The sequence below is a fragment of the Lepisma saccharinum genome, chromosome 18 (assembly GCF_977018435.1).
Source record: "Lepisma saccharinum chromosome 18, izLepSacc3.1, whole genome shotgun sequence".
Taxonomy (NCBI): domain Eukaryota; kingdom Metazoa; phylum Arthropoda; class Insecta; order Zygentoma; family Lepismatidae; genus Lepisma; species Lepisma saccharinum.
This window is the reverse complement of record NC_139246.1, coordinates 8,380,089-8,400,610: the sequence shown is the minus strand read 5'-3', so window position 1 is coordinate 8,400,610 and position 20,522 is coordinate 8,380,089. Positions and strand designations below refer to the sequence as shown.

At 36.1% G+C, this 20,522-nt stretch overlaps 1 protein-coding gene across 2 annotated transcripts in view; it reads right to left on the bottom strand.

Annotated features, from left to right (window-relative positions):
- LOC146002373 (protein spinster homolog 1) overlaps positions 1 to 20,522 on the bottom strand; it is a 407,500-nt gene that overhangs the window by 4,584 nt on the left and 382,394 nt on the right. For both annotated transcript variants that reach the window (XM_083140102.1, XM_083140101.1), the window contains exons 7-10: positions 19,705 to 19,915; positions 8,631 to 8,824; positions 2,770 to 2,854; positions 1,675 to 1,872 (exon numbers count right to left, since the gene is read on the bottom strand). In XM_083140102.1, coding sequence (XP_082996228.1) covers positions 1,675 to 1,872; positions 2,770 to 2,854; positions 8,631 to 8,824; positions 19,705 to 19,915 — 688 coding nt within the window. The remainder of the gene's footprint in view (positions 1 to 1,674; positions 1,873 to 2,769; positions 2,855 to 8,630; positions 8,825 to 19,704; positions 19,916 to 20,522) is intronic.

The following is a 20,522-nucleotide window of genomic DNA, read 5'->3' as shown; positions in this document are numbered from 1 at the left end:
AGGAGCAGAATTTACATTTAAATCATTTTAATTAAGTCTGGTCTATTGTTCCTGAATCTCTGATTGTAATTTAGGTCTCTACTATAATGTTATTTGCATAAGCCAAACAAACCTAAATTGTGAATCTCCAATGCAAATATAAACTGTTTATAAATATCAAGTGATTTTATGAAGACTTCCACATCAGACATCAAACCTGGTGAGTTTTAAACATTTATTATCCATATTTCATTACTTTATACGTTATGCAATATTTAGTAATGTTAATGTGCAAATCGTCAACTATTGAATGTGTATAATGCTATCCCTAATTCCATAATATATGTGTTTTAAAAAAAAATGTGTACAGCAAGCCTTTTTTTTGACAATCCAGGATACGCCACTGCCTAGTAGTATAGAACACACACACACACACACTTTATTTATATGTATTAAATATGTGCTCATATGGGTGTGCCACAGTAAACTTTCTGTAACAAGGGATGGGAATCATCCCATCTGTTTTCAACTATTTAAACCCCCAGGGGGATGCAAAAGAGAGAGGTTTGGAAGTTGGCAAAGAGAAAACTAAATATATGCTTACAGATTGAAACCAAGTGTTAGGTAATAAGTCAAAATGTAATTATTGATAACAACTTGTTTCAATCAGTTTCCAAATTCAAGTACTTAGGAGTAATAACAACAAAGGAAAATGATATTAAATAAGAAATAAAAAGCAGACTTAATTCAGTTACTTTTCTCTTCATGAACTTTTATCTTCTCATATAATATCTAAGAAAGTAAAAGTTAAAATATACTTTGCCTGTAGCTAGTATTATATAGTTGATTTGGTGTTTTTAAGTCCACTTTATGCACAGTAAGGCTAACCGGGACTGGGCCTACAGTTTAGAGTGGAATCTGAACCACTTGTGCCTCCACTGGGTATCGAACCCAATACCCCTTGATTACAAGGCGACGATGCTACCACTGTGCCATCAGGGAGGCCCTGTAGTATTATATGGATGTGAAACTTGGTCCCTTACATTAAAAAGGGAACATAAATTAAGAGTCTTTGAAAATCATTAGAAAAATATTTGGACCTAAAAGGGATGAGACAGGTGAGTGGAGAAGGTTACATAATTTGTATTCATGTTCAGGTATTATTAGAATAATTAAATCAAGATGACTTAGGTGGGCAGGTCGTGTGGCACGAATAGGAGGGAAAGAAAAGTTTACAGGATTGTTGTTGGGAAACTTGATGGTGAGAGACCAGTAGGAAGGCCAAGACAAAGATGGAGAGAGATTGTTGAGATGGACTTATAGGAAACTGGTAGAAATGGAAAAGATTGGATTGATCTTGCCCAGGATAGGAACACAATGAAGGCTTGTGTTGCTGCAGCCATAAACTTTTAGGTTTAAGAATACTAGTGTGTTAGTTACGGTCGATGCAAAGTATCGCTTAAATGAATTTGTGATCTAGTTAACTACAAATTTGTTCATCCTTTGAACTATTTCTCTATTGTAACATTCTCAGGGTTGCATACGCAATTGAAATTGTATAGTAAATTAATTTTATTTCAGCAACCTAAGCAGCCAATTGTCATCTAACTTTTACCTTTCCAAACAAATGTTAACCACTTTCAAATAAGTGGTATCTGAGTTAGTACTGCAATTCAAAAATTAATTTATACTTACTAATGAGGTAGAAACCAGCGTAGAACACATAGAGAGACTCTCTGTAACCAATATCCTTAGAAACTGGCTCCACAAGAATTGGAAGATTTCCACCAATGTTGTTCATCACAAACAAGAAAGCACCTATCGTTGTTGAACGAACAGCAAGAGGAACTATCTCCACCAAAATGGCAAATAATATACCAAACCACATTTCAGCTGAAAGAAAACAAAATGAATATAAAATAAATACATGTTTTTGCAAGAACAAATAGTTTTGCATACTTTAAAAAAAAAAAAAAATTTCACTACTTGGCGAATTCAGGTTGAAGTTCTCTGCTACTATGCATATGAGTGCTCATCTGTTGAAGGGTTTTGGTGTAATTTATTTTTAAGGTCCCAGGTTCGAATCCTGGCCTGGGCATGGATGTAATTTTTACAGATACATTGCTTTGGCAAGTCATCATACAAATGAGGATCGGTGAAGCACACGCACTGAGAACTGTATGCCCACAACCATTCAGGGTATGACAGTTGCATGCAAGCGGCACTGAAGGAGAATATTGCATTTTTTGGGGTTGATTTCCAGCACTGTCAATCTTCTGACAAGATGGAGCCTGGGCCATCACAATATAATCCTGCCTGGCAGTTTACATATAAAAACAGGTCTTGATGTGACCATCAGACGAGGTGGAGCTTGGGCCACAGGCAACAATTTTTTCACTCTCCATAATAGACACCGTCCCCAAACACATGTGTCCTGGGACTTAACTATGACTTAGTAGATTAACACACTACCCTGAAGACTGAGGCAGAATCAGCATCAGGAACGTTGGTATTTAAAGATATGAGTGATATATCATGTCTTTCAAGAAATGTTTTTCTTTGAGGAAAACTATAAAACTTAATTTCTAATGCCTAAGAAGTTTTCATGCCATGCACTATGCTGAATTAGAGCATTGATATTTATTTAAACTAAATGAAAACTTCATAATATAAGTTCAAAATTAACAACACCAAATATATGCAAACAAAACTAAATGTTTGTTTCATTCTGTTGATGCAATAATAATAAAAAGAAGTTACAAATTAAATATAGTTTTCTCGCCTACTTACCAAAGAAATATGAAATTCCTAAAGTGATCATGGCCCACAGAGGGTTACAGTAAACACTACCAAATGCTGTTGGAGTTGCGATCAGCTGCAATAAATATTTTGAAATTATTAATGACATTTCAAAGCAGTTATTTTTGTTAAAACAATGTGAGCATTCTGAAGTTTTGATTATAAATTGTGAAAAGGTCATGTGAAATTAATCGATCCAAATGTCAGCCATTATTTGTCCAACACTCCTTCAATTTGTGAATAATATTCACCAACCCATGCTTAAGTTAATTGTTCTCATATGGGGGGACTTGGGAATGACAGCAATTCTAAAATTAGAAGTCTACAAACATTTCTGGTCTCTATTAACCTAAAACTTAGAATTAAAATGTTTTAATTTCCAACAAATCATAAGCATCTATTTTACTTTATTTTTAAACAATATATTTAGTATGTGTGTGTAAAAGTAAATTCTGTAATTGAGGAAGAGTGCAGAAAGTGCTGAAATTTTGTCAATTTTGTTGTAGAATTTTGTCACATAAGAACATTCCATAATGAGCAAAATAAATAAAATTGGTTAACATTAATAAAAGACAAAGTACAGTAGCATGCAAATTAATCTGAACAAGATGCATACTTTTCCAGGTATACAATAATCTTAAAATACGTTGCAGTTTTAAGCTTTAGTTTCACTTTTTTTTTTAAATAACTGCACATTCTCTCTTGATAATGTCCTGTGCTATGAATAACGATCCATTTTTACGCAATATTTCATTGTTGAAGTATTTTGTTATCGTCGACAGATGAAGAGTCAGTTGTGTTGCAAGTTATGTGCCAAGCGGAAGGTAAGTCATTTGTGTGAGTGGTTCTTATTTTGGCTGCTACCCAAATGGATACAATGCCACGCAAACGGTCGAAAATTGTTACGTTATCACAGCATACTTCAATGACACAGAGACAAATTGCTACAGAATGTGGTGTCGGATTGGGTACGGTTAATTCAATTTTGAAACTACCAAGAGACTGGATCCATTGAGCCTCAAAGAATAGGAAAATGTGGTCACAAACAGAAGACTTCGTTGCAGGATGACCGAATTCTTATTAGAAAAAGCAAACAGAACCCCAGACTGACTGCTGTTGATTTACCACTTGATTTATTGTCAAGTGGAGTGGACGTCCACGTTACAACAGTGCGTCGCAGACTGCTTGCATCTGGATGAAAAGCTTGTAGGCTACTGAAAAAACAGTTGCTTACCAAAAAAAAAATGTGTAAAAGCTTTTTCTAATAAGAATTCGGTCATCCTGCAACGAAGTCTTCTGTTTGCGACAACATTTTCCCTTTCTTTGAGGCTCGATGGATCCAGTCTCTCGGTATTGTTTCAAAATTGAATTAACCGTACCCAATCCGACACCACATTCTGTAGCAATTTGTCTGTGTCATTGATAACGTAACAACTTTCGACCATTTGTGGGGAATTGTATCCATTTGGGTAGCAGCAGAAATAAGAACCACTCACACAAAAAAAACTTACCTTCCACTTGGCACCTAACTTGGAACACAACTGACTCTTTGTCTGTCGACGATAACAAAATACTTCAACAATAGACTCCACTTCAGGTCTTCAACAATGAACTATTGAGTAAAAATGGATCGTTGTTCATAGCACAGGGCATTATCGAGAGAGAATTTGCAGTTATTTTTTTTTAAAAAGTGAAACTAAAGCTTAAAACTGCAACGTATTTTAAGATCATTGTATACCTGGAAAAGTATGCATCTTGTTCGGATTAATTTGCACGCTACTGTATTAATACAATTTGGCACAAAATAGAGAATTATGTGCCTAATGCAACTAACATTCTCAAACACTACGTGACACACGTCACACAACCGTTGAACTGTCTTTAAAGCATGAAATACAATTAACTATACTGAGCATTTATTCTTTGTTCTTGTTCTAAGCTCAGCTGTGTAGTTCTCCTGCACTTAAGCCATGTAATATTATAATGTTAATGTCAGCCTCATGCTTGAGTGACAGTTCTCTCCGATGAACCTAAATATGTAAGAACGGAAGCAGTCTCATGTTCACTTTTGGTCATGAACTCGCCTCCGTATAACATCTGAACCTGTCATGTGCTCTGTCTTTCGATGCTTTGACATTTTTCTTGTTACATATAAAGGGACATAGTTGACAAATGTCAGCAAAGCATACAACTGACATCATATTACATTGCTTAGAAGTGCAACAGAACTACACAAATGAACTTAGAATAAAGACAAAGGAAGAATGTTCAGCTACAGGAAGGCATGGATGCCCAGTATAGTTCACAGTGTTGCAATCACGGAATGAATATGGGCGACACTGGTCACCCACATGCCTAATGAAGGATTAAAGTAGTGTGATTCTTAATTTCTTCCTAGGTGGGAGAGGATCATTGAAAATAATACTAATTTGCAGAAATTTCACAAAAATAAACATTGCTAATTGTATATATGAATATAAAAACACATGCTTTCCCCCTTATACCAGGCGCGGCTCGTGCATAATTTTCCTGGGGGTTCACCAAAATTATGCAAAGTGGACTTATCTAAACCTTTTGAGACACTACACGCTTTGGTTCGTAGAGATAGTACTGGGAAAATTATCAAATTTTGGCCGGTAGAGTACTGACAAAGTTAATTTGCTTTATGTTCAGATAACAGTGACAGCACCAAGGAGTGTGTGTGTAGGGGCCGATCATTTTAATTTAAGATTTTCGTATGGTATTGTATTTAGGGGTATCTCAGAATTCAGAAAATATTCTCGCCTCTTCCACTCTTGTCAACTCTTTTCTGGTCCCACCACTGTCAAATAGACTATATTATTGGAACTGGATCCTGAACCTATAAAAATACAAATCTCTGCCTGCTAAAATGAATATGTATCAGTAATCGAACCCAAGACCCTTGATTACAAGATAATTCTTATATAACTATAAGTATATCGCTAAATCAAAGCGATTCTATTCTATGCAATATGTTAACTTCTCACACAGCAACAACTACACTCCACTCAACGTATCACCATGCCAAATATATTTCAATCACCAGCCACGCACTTCAAAACAAACTAACAAGTATGGAGACAATGACATGTAACCAAGTCAATCGCGCGCGTCCCCTCGAACACCCTATCGTGCTAGAGTATAACTGATCGCATGAAACCCAAACAACTTTTAGGTCGTCTTCTGACGTAAGTGTGAAATGCCTTCATTGTTAGGTTAGGCTTGAATAAATAGTAAATATTACATTTTTGGTCAAGCACGGTAAAGCCCCGAAAATTGCAGTGTATATATTCTAAGACAACTAAACGTAAAAAGCCTAACATGTCAACGAAAGCATTTAGCCTGACGTGACCAAAAGGTTGTTTAAGTCTTGTCCGATAAGCAACCCCTCGCCCTCGCGCTATTTTTGACTTTTCGGCTCCTTCCACCTGAAGTGTTTCCATCTTAAAGAAGAAAACTCTGAATGTGTAGGCAAGTTGTTTTCTATCATATTTATCTTATTTGTCCCATCATCTTTACTTCTAGCTTTCGTTTGGGGTCACCTCAACATTTATATTACACCCTCTTCATTAATCCAATAAGTCTTGTAAAATATAAATAATACAAAGAGAATGCCAAATGAATTCAAATTGAAACACATAGTGCAACACGAAGTGAGAAGAGCGTGGTTCACTCCAGCTCGCTGGTGATCCTACGAACTGCGCATGTCCGTTTTGACGAGACGGCCTTCCTCCAGTATCAGACTGCATGTATTTTCGCCATATGTACGCGTCGAGCTTCTGCTAGCCGTCCTAAGCTTTTAGCATGGTAGGGGTTGGCTTGCGGAGGTTCAGCGGAGGCTTTGCACGAAACGGAACTAGAGGGGAGCTGAGTGGCTCTGGCCCGTGGTTTCTCCTTCTCACTAAGAGAATTTGGCACTCTACGCTCATGAACATCTCAGTTATTGTTTATTTTTTATATTACTGGGGGTTCACTGCACATTTGCGCTATACAGCCAACCGTGCCTGCCTTATACACATTTATTTGAGAAATAATTTTAACTATATTAATATTAGCTTATCATATGACACCCCAACTTTCTATCAATGTTCATTTTTACTCAACACACGGGAGGGAAAATTATATTATTCTGTAAAATGTACCTGCAAATCCTGCGAAGATAGCAATATTTTGAAAGAAAGAAAAGGAAAAACTTTTCCGAAGAAGTTGTCCATGGTAAATTCTTTAATTGTGAAAATATATATCATTCTCATAGTGTTTGTTATGTCACAAGTTTCATAGGAACTATTAATTTGTCAAAATTGGTTGATTGATTTAGTGTCGTAAGTCCACTTTATGCACAGTAAGGCTAATTGGGACTGGACCTACAGTTTAAAGTGGAATCCGAACCACTATGTGCCTCCACCGGGTATCGAACCCGGGACCCCTTGATTACAAGGCGAATTGTCAAAATCTAGAACTTACAATATTAACAAAAATGACTGAACAATTGTCTATATATATATATATATAGAAGTGTTTGAAGTGAGGGAGATTAATAGCATATAATAAATATTAATGGGCATTATTTGTCTCTTGTTACCTGCTATACATTGCATTACTACATTTCAAGCAAGCACTTCTTTCACTGTCTGGTGAACAAATTTCTTTTTTGCCAGTGGTGAGGGATCGAACCTACCTACAATGAACTTGTGACTTTACTATAAATCTGTTGTGTTAACTGGAGTACTGCATGAGACCACTTTCATTTGCTTTTACCCTTGAATGCCCTATGCTCGAGCGTTTATGATAAAATATCATTTTAAAGTGACAATAATTGTAAACACATATGTAAAATATCTGTCCTGACAGTTTCAGCCCAAAATCATCCATTTCAATATCATATATCACTGTATAGGTAAGATATAAGATAGACTAAACTACATTTTAACATGGAGAAATTTGATATTACAAACTTCACAATATTATTTTGAAGAGACTGAAAATCGAGTTAAGTAATTAAGAGAGGGTGTGAATAGAAAGTTTAAACACATTGTTGTGTCAAAGCATCTGCATGAGGTGCAGACAAGGCATTGTTGAGTCAGTCTCAAGACTTCTCTATTTCCCTCTACCCAGTTTTGCTTCATTATATAGATACAGTTTGTAGAAGGTTATAGTGTAAAGTGTAAAGATATCTCCCTGAAAATTTCATTCTTTAAAGTTGACAAGCCTAGCTGTTCCCTCAAAATGTAGTAACAGAATTTATAGTTGGTAAAAAGAAGAACGATGGATACTGTCTGATTAAGATTGCATCATAGGCATTCTTTAAATGTGCAAGAGGTATGCCCATGTTTTGGAAAACTTACCTGAGGCATTCTCTCCCAAGTAAATATTTCCACTATGAAGTATTATATGGCATTAAGCACTGACATATGCAGGATTTCTTTTTGGAAGGGGCTGTGGAGTTCTAAAAGTGGATAATATATTATAAAGGGTGGGATACAAAATAATGTATTTTATAATTCCCATTTTAGTCTTCATTTCAAAAGTTATTCAAAATTATAAAATGTAATTCAGGCTCATTACCACTTTGATTTTTCCTAAGTTCTTTATTTTATTCATTTGAAAATTTAGATTCTCAAAATTTCACGAGGGGCTGTAGCCCAATCAGCTTCCCCCTGCATACACCAGTGGCATTAGGCATAACTGTTAGCTTCCAAACAATAAGCCACACGGATGCTGTTACCAATTCATTCACATCTGCTGTTGTGGCAGGAAAGCCACTTATCCTATAAAAGTGAAAGTTTTAAAAATATTAAAAGTTGTTAATTATTAATAGTTAATTAACTCACCTGGCTAATTGCTAAAACAGCAACTCTCGATTTCACTCCCATTTTTGCTACAATTTTGTCAGACACCAAACCTCCTATGACGACACCAATGCTACCAATTACTATTGTCACAGCAAACAGCCACCAACCAAGGTCATATTCTGGGAAGTATTGTTCATAGTAGAGCTCACAATTATATGCAAAGCACAATCCACCTGTAAGAAATTGATAATTAAAATTAATTCGAATGTAGAAGTTAAAAGTACATTAACATGATCAATATTTAAACAGATTTAGGTCATAGGCATGCACACAGGGGGCAGTTGCTCTCCGACTTATTTTTATTCTTATCATTAAACAATATTTTGCTCTTAATGAAAAATTAAGTATTTTCAAGCTGACGAAAGTTCCAAGCAACTACAGGGAGAGGTAAAGGTAAAAGGTAAAGTGCTCCCCTGTGCATAGCACCACGCCATGAAGGCATATAGGGGGTGTGGGGGTAACGCCCCACACTTTCTTGATCCGGTCGTAAATAGAGGTGATGTGATCAGCATCACGCCCCTGACTGCCTTTATCCCCCAGGGTTTCTTCCAGGTACCCATGTTATTCGATGCTGGGTGGGCACCGGGGCTGCTTCCAACGATAGAAAATTTCCCAGATTTGAACCGGCCAGGGATCGAACCCGGGACCTTTAGCATGGTAGTCAGACGCGTTACTGACTGAGCCACCGCGGCCACAGGGAGAGGGGGGGGGTGCATTATTTGCTATTTGAACTGTCTCACTTAGTTTTCTAAAAATATTATTGTTATTAACATTACCTCTATGTGTGCAGAATAAATTGACATTACATTGCAAATTATGTGTAGTTGTTTTGAATAAGCTGTACGAAACCATGTGGATTTAGTAAATAGTTAGTTAATTAGCCTCAACCAGAGAAAGAGAGAAAATAAAGAAGGCAGAGAAAGTTCGTGCCATATAAGTTGTAACTAATTTCAAATTGTGTAAAACATATAATCACTTCTTGTGTGTTAGAAGAAAAGGAAGAAATGTAATAGTATTTGTTAATGTATTTATTTAAAAGTTGAAGGCAAACTGGAAGGAATGGTGCAAAGCTGAATTTCAAAATGCAGGTAGCTTTTATCAGAGGATATCTAATTTCAATAGAATCAGGCCTTGGTTTACAAAAGTTCAAGGTACAAGGAATGTGATAGTATTACTAAATCGTATTAGGTCAGGACATACAACTACTAAAAGTCATTTACAAAAGATCCGGATTGTACAAAACCCAAACTGTACATATGGCAACAAGGAAGATATACACCATATCATATTTGAGTGTAATAGATACACAAAGGAGAGAGAGGCATTCTATAAAACTCTTATAAACTGTGAAATTCCTTTTCTTCAGTGTTTGGAATCTTTGATTTGTTAACCTAACCTTGCAGTTGGATATATATTGTTATATTTTTTTAGAAAATGTGGCTTAACTATTTAGTAGAAAAAACTTATTGATAGTGTCTTAATAATAATGTACTAAAAAATGATGATATCTGATAAACTTCATATTGCTGTGAAGTAGAGCATAATTTAAATTGCCACAAGCCTCTACGACACTAGCAAAGTGTCCCACTTTAAACTGTAGGTGCAGTCTTGTCTGCGTATAAACTGCAGTAAAGATCCCATGGTTATTATTCTATTATTTTTATACTCTCATATTTAAAGTTTAACAAGGTTTTAACTGAAGTTTGTTTCCCTTGCAATACGGTTTATTGGTGTATAGTAACCCTTGTTGTTAAAACTGGATGCGATGCTGAGCAGAGACTTGCTTCTGGTATCATAATTGGGCATTTTGAAAAGATAAGTTGCTCAGAATTTCTAGCAAAGTGTTGGTATTTTCGGTAGGTCGGGTAAACTCTATATACGCCCCTGCTTCGTACACATCAATACAATAAAACAGTAAGATGGAATGAGGTAATTCTTTCGTGAACTGAACGTTTATCAAAGCATTTGTTCCCCCTTCCATAATCAGAGGGTCTAGGAAGGACTTGGTGACATATTCCCTGGACACTTTGCATCGGAGAAGAAAACAAGGTGATTTACTTTTTGTATACAAAAGTCCTTGTCTGCGTTTTCACGATGCACCGATATCAGAGACCACTGCTGAGTGTTCAATTTGTGTGTGTTGGGTAAAAGAAAATCGCTATGCAGCCTGAAGTTTACTATTTGCAAATAAAATAACTCTTACAAAAAATACGAAACCATGTAGTCAGTTTCATGTAATTATCAGACTCAGTCCCGTAGCCAGTATTTTATTTCGGAGGGAGCTCATTCCTTATCAGCATGGGTGTCATCAGAAATATTTGTAGAGGAAGTAAGGCCATACATAAAACTTGATTAGTACAAATAATGATGACAATAATAATTATTGTTATTTTACAATAATAACTATTATAAGTTATTAAAATATACCAATTTCAATCCAAATTTATTGTTATTATTACATAAATGCTACTCTATCCACCTTATCAGTGAATATCTAACAATTGTTGTCCATTATCTTTCTTATATTTTGTACAGTTAGTGTACTGAAAATCATAGTTATTGTATTTTGTTATTAACGTTTACGCAATCGTTCAAAAAAAGGCTTTACCAATTAGAATTCATTAAAGAAGTTATGTTTAGTTATGTGAAGGTATGCATAAAGTTTTTTTTAATGTTCGATTAGGTTAAGAAAGCAAACTAAAATTCGGAAATCCACATTGTGTGGCTGATGTCGGTGGCGTGCCTAAGGAGGGGCTGTTGGGGGTTATAACACCTGGCCTTTGGGTCAGTCTTGAAATACACCTGGCAAATACTGTAATGTTAATTCAAAACTTTAATCTGCCTCAGTTGTAGTGTGTTACGTATTATAGTCTCGGCACCTTGCTACTGAAGAATCTGGGTTTGGATACCCTGGGAAGGAGAGTTTTTTAATCTAATCACTAGGTTGATTAATTGATTTGCTTTATTTTACTTCACTTCTTGTGCCACTTTTGGCTAATTTGAGAAGGTAGGTATGAGTGATGATATGATCAAACTGATGAATTGACACTCACAAACATCCATGCCCAGGCCAGGATTCGAACCCAGGACTCCTGGCAACATAGCATGTGCTAACCACTCCACCACAGGGGCCGGCTCAAATCCCTAGAAAACTGATTCTTAGGTGCTAAAAAATTTGGGACATTTTAAACTCCATTTTAGGACTATTAGGTGCTTATAAATTGATAATTTTAAGAAATAACTAGTTTCAGGTGCAATTTGTATACAAAAAAAAACACTTTTCATTGCAATGAATTGACTAAAAAATATATATAATTGTTCAACAGGAAAATTATAATAATTTGAAGCAGGCACTCAAAAAAGCGAATCAGGTGAATATGTTCTTGAAATCTGCATGCACTCTTATGCTTTAACCACAATGATTTTGTAGCCAGAATTACATCCCAAACAGCCTGCATCGTTGTTTAGTATGCTACACCTTTGATTGCTTGGGAGTACAGTGTTTAACACCTCATCCAGTGTCACTCCACATTTTTCCAATTTCGTGATGCAGGCTGGAAGATGGTGGAAATTTTCAGAGAAGAAGGCGAAAGATGCTGACACACCTTACTGTTGTATTGCTTCTTTTCCTCTTGGATTTGTTTGATTTCAAGCCTTTGTGGTGAAAATTAAGGGTCGTGCTTATTAAAAGTTACTTTTAAACTTACACAAAAGATTTAGAAAGCATTTTTCAGGTACAAAGAAGGCTTTTAGGCATTTATAAGAATTCATGGTTAATTTAGATGTACATGCTACAGAATTTCAGTGGAGGGGTGTTGTGTACATGAAATGCAAAGACCTCGAAATAGCATATGTCGAGGATGTAGCAAGAAAAATAAAATTATGAAACTAAAAATCCTTTCCCTAGTAATCATCATATGCATCACCAGGTAGTTTTGTAGGGTCTGTCAGGCCATTATAACAATATCATATAAAAAAGACAAGGAAACTGAATATGAATGTGAGCAAAGCTTGGATTAATTTCACAAACAGTATAATTTTCACGGAAAGAACAAAGGAGAGAATATTATTTCACAAATATCACATCAGCTGTCCAAGAAAGGCTAAAGTTCAAGGTTGAACATGTGTAATGTGACAAATAGAAAAACATGTCCACCACTATTTGATGCATACACCTAGTGCGACACCTCTAACAACCCTGAAACATATTGCAAAACATGATTTCCAGAAAGGCTTAGCCCCTTCCCTGTGGCGAAGTTGAAGGGAAGTATGATAAAAAAAAAAAATCATCTATATATAGATGCAACCGCAAATTCGTGTCATCGTAAATAATGCAAAAGCTAACTATAAAAAGACTTGCTGCAAAATGAAGCTAAGGAAAACAATCTATATATAATAGTTTTTCTTGTATGTACGTTGCTTGCATTGTACAATTATTTTCCTGTAGTTTACGGTTATTTACAAGCCATAAGAAAAAAGTTTTTCGTTGTGACGTTTCAGGACAATGCACGCTCCCTTCATCAGACATTTATTTTCATTTTGACTAAAGATACAGTTATAACAATGTAACATTGAAAACATCCATTATCCAACGGATTATTTTTGTTTAAAAAATTGCTAACCATTGTTATTGGCCGTATTCATAGTTAAATGTATGAAAAAGAGGAGTTGACGAAATATTATAGGGCAACGGGGGACAGGGGTCGATCAAGAGAAGAAGTAGTAGTTGTGCTGTCTAATTTGCTTGTGTTTGTCTTGTGTAGTAGTTATGGTGTGTAGTTTGTTTATGTTTATATTGTGTAGTAGCTGTGGTGTGTTTGTGTTTATATTGTGTTATAATTTTGATGTGTTTGGGTGTGTCTTGTGTAGTAGTTGTGCTGTCTAATGTGTTTGTGTTCGTCTTGTGTAGTAATTGTGCTGTCTAATGTGTTTGTGTTTGTCTTGTGTAGTAGTTCCTCCATTCATATTGGGGGTTAGGCGTAGAGCTGACAACTCTGCACTGTAAAAAGACATGTCAAGAAACAGCAATATAAGCCCATGGATGTTCCCAAGGTAAAATATTCCGCAGGTAAAATAGTCCCCCGTTCGGATCTCCGGGAGGTCCCTGGACTAAGGATAAGATCTACATTAGGAATAAGGATATTAAATTAGGCACCTGGAATGTTCTGAGCCTTTACCGGCCTGGGGCATTTCAGTGTACAGTTAATGAGATAGTTAAGTATAAATTAGATGTAGTAGCTGTCCAGGAAGTTAGGTGGCCAGGAGAAGGGAATTGTAAAACTAAAAATTATACTTTTTTCTATGGTGGTACTGAAAATCATAATTTTGGAACAGGCTTTTTCATAAGTAATAGAATTATCTCTGCTCTTAAAACAGTAGAATTTATTAATGATAGGATATCATATGCAGTTTTACAGGGTAGGTGGTGTAAAATTATTTTAATAAACATACATGCACCAACGGAAGATAAAGATGATAATACTAAAGATGATTTTTATACAGAGTTAGAACAGGTCTTTGATAAATTTTCTCAGTATGATATGAAAATTCTGTTAGGTGACTGTAATGCACAGGTTGGCAAAGAAGAGACATTTAAACCCACGATTGGTAAAGAAAGTCTTCATGAATTAAGTAATGATAATGGTATAAGATTGATTACTTTTGCAACCTCAAAGAATTTAATTGTGAAAAGTACCACTTTTAAACATAAAGATATCCATAAATATACCTGGTCTTCTCCAGATGGTAAAACTCATAATCAGATAGATCATATTCTCATTGATAAGAGAAGGCATACTAGTATAATTGACGTTCGTACACATAGAGGTGCAGACTGTGCCAGTGACCATTATTTAGTAATTGCTAAATTAAGAGAAAGACTCTCAGTGATAAATCATAAGCAACAAAATCTAAAAGTTATAAAATTTGATACAGGAAAGTTTACTGATGAAAGAATTAAGAAAGATTACCAAATTAAACTGTCAAATAGATTTGATGTTTTGCAGGATTTAAATGATGATGAAAATATAAATGAAACAGATGTAAATAAGAATTGGGAGCACATACGTAATGCAATAGAATCAGCAGCTAAAGAAAGTATAGGATACCATAAACCGAGAAAAAGTACGCCATGGTTTGATAATGAATGTCATAATCTAATAGAAATAAGAAATCAGGCTAGACTTAGGTGGTTAAATAACTCGGATGATACAAATCTAAACAATTATAATAGAATAAAGCAAGAAGTTAACCGCACGTTTAGAAGTAAAAAGAGAGATTACTTGAAAAGCAAAATTAACGAAATTGAAACAAACAGCAAAAATAAAAATATCAGAGATTTATATAAAGGTGTAAATGAGTTTAGAAAGGGGTGGCAACCTAAAGTAAACTTGATAAAAGATAAAGACCGTGATTTTCTAGCTGACCCAAGCGATATTCTAAATAGATGGAAGAACTACTTTAATGACCTTTTAAATGTCCATGTAGGAGATAAATCAGAGGTAAATGAAGTCCACACAGCAGAACCTTTAGTTCCAGAACCTAACTTGACTGAAGTTAAAGATGCTATTAAAAGGCTAAAGAATAACAAAGCACCTGGCATTGATTTAATACCAGCTGAGTTAATTAAATATGGTGGAAATTCATTAATATGTCAAATTCATAAATTAATTAGTTTAATATGGAATAAAGAAGAAATCCCTCAACAGTGAAAAGAATCCATAATTGTTCCTGTGTTTAAAAAAGGTGATAAAATGAACTGCAATAATTACCGTAGAATTTCTCTACTCTCAACAACATATAAAATATTATCTAACATTCTTTTAACACGACTAACACCATATGCTAATGAAATTATAGGTGATTATCAATGTGGATTTAAACGTAACAGATCAACTACTGATCAAATTTTTCACATCAGACCAGGCGCGGTTGGCCCTATAGCGCACAGGATCAGTGAACCCCCAGTAATATACGATAATCACCTCGAGAATGAACAATAAACAATGTCTTTACATTTTCACATTATTTCGCTAAAAATTCTACACAATAAGTCATGTATTTGTGCCCGTAATACGGTGAACTCTTTTGCTGAGAAGAAGAAACCGCGATTCGGCCGCCCTGATACAGACCCTCAGTTGAACCCCCACAGGACAGCTCTTGCCATTGTGAAAGCTTCGTGCGGGAGCAGAAGCTCGAGGAGGGTATAGGACAAAATACATGGGAGGTGAGATTTGCAGAACCTATGTTCAACCCAACGGTCATGCGCAGTTCGTTCTCTCGCAGAAGGCGCGGGACAAGGCTCCGATCTTCCTCCCTTCCAGTGTTGCTGTGTGCTGTTCAAGTTTGAAGCGCACACATTACATATTCAATATTCTCTTTGTATCATTTTTGTACTGAACTTCTTGGAATAAATGCAAAATTGTGGCAGAGATGGATGAGTGGAAACAAATAAAAGCTGGAATTAGATGCGATGAATTAAAATAAAGGAGATACATTACCAAAATAGCTCGTGCATGCATTCAGAGGTTTTTCCTTAAAGGTGGAAACACTTCGGGTTCGCGAGAGAGAAAGAATGGCGCGAAGACGTGACTCGCTGTCGCTCGGTGTCAATCGTCTCAAGTTTGTTAGTTTTTGAAGTGCTTGGATACTTGTTGGAAAGTATTAAGTGATGCTGCGAGTGAAGCGAGGGATGGACTTTACCTAGGTTATGTCACATGATGCAGTGTAGGCGTTGCTGTCCGCGCAGGTAAGAAATGACCGATAGAAATGCACGTAATTAACGTAAACGAACTTCCTTGTCCACTGAAAAAAAGCGTGTGCTGGTCGACCAGCCCCAAATTCGAACAAAGCTATCTTGTATCAATGAAAGGGTCTCAGGTTCGATTTCTAGTATGTGCATGCCATTAGTTGCCATTTCCCTTTAACAAATGTAGGACCAGTTCTGATTAGTCAGCATGGACGTCCGGAAGGGGAAAAGGGGGCCGCTCACCATGGAAATGGAATGTAAACCAAAAATTATATATTACACGCATATAATTTAATTTCAGTCACAGTAATTTTTGGTAATTATTATAAAAGCGTTGCAGTAACTTCAGACTGAAGGAGTGTTTTTTGCTCCTCCTGAGGAAAAAATATATTACTTGCCCCTACTTGAGGACGTCCATTCCAACAAAACTCAACTTTTTTCATAAAGGCACAATTTATTGTAGTTTCAGCCCTAAATTTATTCGCACACCCCTAATACAAAACCTTATACTCCCATATAAAAAAAATTCTGGACAAATCTTTTAAGCCCGCCCCCCATCCTTTTGTTAGGCGAAGGAAGTTTATTTTGCGGAAACTGAATATATGTCACATGACTTCAGTGAACCCCCGGGTAAATAATGCACGAGCCGCGCCTGCATCAGACAGACACTTGAAAAAAAGTGGGAATATAATCAAAATGTCCATCAGCTATTCATTGATTTCAAAAAAGCATATGATTCGGTCAAAAGAGATAAATTATATAATATATTAGTAGAGTTTGGAATACCTAAGAAGCTTGTTAGTATGATAAAAATATGAACCAGTGAAACAAAGTAAAATTCGTGTGGGTATTAATATGTCTGACAAATTTACAATTCATGATGGGTTAAAACAAGGAGATGCATTATCTCCATTGCTCTTTAATTTTGCTTTAGAATATGATGTTAGGAAGGTAAAAGAAACTAAAGAAGGACTAAAATTAAAGGGTGTGACTCAGTTGTTAGCATATGCAGATGATGTAGACTTACTGGGGGATGATGTGAATACAATTAAGAATAATGCTAAAATATTTTTCAAAACTGCTAAAGAGATAGGTTTGGAAGTTAACAAAGAGAAAACTAAATATATGCTTACAGGCCGAAACCAAGTGTTAGGTAATAATCAAAATCTAATTATTGATAACTCGTTTGAACCAGTTTCCAAATTCAAATACTTAGGAGTAATATTAACAAATGAAAATTATATTAAAGAGGAAAAAAAAGTAGGCTTAATTCAGGAAATGCATGTTACTTCTCTCTTCATAAACTTTTGTCTTCTCGTTTAATATCTAAGAAACTAAAAGTTAAAATATACAAAACAGTAATTTTGCCTATAGTATTATATGGATGTGAAACTTGGTCCCTTACATTGAAAGAGGAACATAAATTGAGAGTATTTGAAAATAAGATCCTTAGGAAAATCTTTGGACCTAAAAGGGATGAGGAGACAGGTGAGTGGAGAAGGTTACATAATTTAGAACTACATAATTTGTATTCATGTCCAGATATTATTAGAATAATTAAATCAAGAAGACTTAGGTGGGCAGGCCATGTGGCACGAATGGGAGAGGAAAGAGGAGTTTACAGGATTCTTGTTGGGAAACCTGATGGTAAAAGACCTGTAGGAAGGCCAAGACGAAGATGGAGGGACAACGTTGAGATGGACCTAAGGGAAATCGGTAGGGATGGAAAAGAGTATATAGAACTTGCTCAAGATAGGGAAAGATGGAAGGCCTGTGTTGCTGCAGCCATGAACCTTCGGGTTTAAGAAGGCTAGGGAGTTAGTTAGTTAGTTAGTATCTTTAGTCAAAATGAAAATAAATGTCTGATGAAGGGAGCGTGTGTTCTCCTGAAACGTCACAACGAAAAACTGTTTTCTTATGCTTGTAATAACCGTAAACTACAGGAAAATAAATCTATGTATAGACTCTCCTGCAAATAAACATCCCATATTAGGTAAGGTCAAATGTAAGGTTCACCCTGCATGCAGCACCATGCCTTGAAAGCACATTTAGGGGATATGGGGAGTAAGGCCCCGCATCCCCACTACTATTCTCGATCTTGGCCATTTTGGAGGTGATGTGGTTAGCTGCCTTTACCTTCCAGGGTTGTCCCCAAGTAGACATTGATTTGAGGGTGAATGAGCCCCAGAGCTGCTTCACGCAGGGACTAGCCCAGTAAAATTCCAACTTCAGAACATGAGAAGCACCCCATGAATCACACCTGGGTCTCCCGCATGGTGGTCAGACACCCTACCAACTAGACCAGTGCGGCTCTAATTCCATATTGCCCACATAGACTAATAATAGCACCAAAAAGTGGTGTCTATAAAAATGACTTGTCACAATACAATTACCATTAATTTTGAAATACCATCTCTATATATAGATGCTCCACAAAAGAGGCCCAATTTTGGAGAGTCTATATATAGCTTCGCAGCAGTTAATGGATTAATGTACCTTGCATGCAAATATGATTCTGGTAATCATGTGTGTTTCCTTTCATTAGAATAATTAAATATGTATTTTACTATTTCCTCATTCTGAAATTTTTATAATAACTATTTCATAGCTAGTGAAGTAGAAATTCTCAGTTGGAGGGAGGACATGCTTGATTGATTGATTTGTTGTTTTAAGTTCACTTTATGCACAATTAGTGGACTTATTGAAACTGGGCCTACAGTTCCAGTGGGATCTGAAACACTATGTACCTCCACCGGGAATCAAACCTAGGATTTATTTATTTAATTATTTATTTATTTGTCTTTATTACGTAGCCCCCTGTTGAAAGGGCATGGAAAGCGTCAATTACAGAGATTGTTACTTTCTTTTCATCACAAGGAGACGACGCTACCACTGCACCATCGGGGAGGCCCAGCATGCTTGATTGAGTTTGGATTGATTGACGAGATTTATTTTACTTTGCATTTCTGCCATTTTTGTCTAATTGTGAAGATGAGGATGAGTGATGATATGATGAAATTAATGAAGGGACACTTGCAAAGAACACCCACGTACTCAGACCGGGATTCGAACCCTGGACCCCTGGCATTATAGCATGCTGTGCTAACCACTCCACCATGGAGATAGATGGGGGTGTGCTTGTATGATCAACATGAGGAAAATGCAGTAGGTGGTGTGGGATAACTATGCACATAATCCTAGCTGAGGGGGATCCTTATGATTTTCTAAAACTAGGACAGTATCCCCATGCACCCCCCCCCCCACTTCAAACACTGTTTAGAGTAAGAATAAAACAAGTACACTCACCAGTATGTCTAATAGAAGCAGCAAGGCATAGCAGGATTATACGAGGCTCTGTTATTATTTTCCAAATGCTGATAGCCTCGTGTGTTCCAGCAGCAACTTGTTTTTGTTCTTCTTCAGTGGATTTTCTCTCTGGTTCCCTCAGAGTTAAACCAGTGAGAACAGCAATGATCAATCCCACTACTCCGGTTCCGTAGTATGCAACTCTCCAGCCCTGCAAAGAAAATTGCGTGAATATTTAAGGCACGAATTGTCCTTTAGACGTAGAAATTTTTAATACTATAATATCTGTAGCAGAGTTAGTTAAAATTATTACAAAATTAAAGAGATTAACAACTATAAAATCACATATAAATTCAAATTCAAACAAAATCATAAAAATTGACCCAAGTTTCTCAAATTCAATATACCCAAATATTTGGAATAAACAGACGTACCATTATATTTTCAGAAAAAAAACACTTGCTAGTCTCTTAGAAGAGACTTAAAGGAAACAAAATGGAGGGAAAAAGTAGAGATTCAGAATTGACCGATTTGCTTTACTTTAGTTTGCTTTTTACGCCATTTTTGGCTAATTTGCGAAGATGGGGATGAGTGATGAAGTCATGAAATTGATGAATGGACACTCACAAATATCCATACCCAGGCCAGGATTCGAACCCGGGATCCCTGGCATCATAGCGTGATGTGCTAACCACTCCACCACGGGGGCCGGCTACAGATTCAGAAATGCAGGTGAGAAGTAAATTATGCTCATGTAAAGAAAGGGGAAGAAGGAAACTAGAAAACCTCAAACTGAGTATATTAAATAGAAAGGAAGC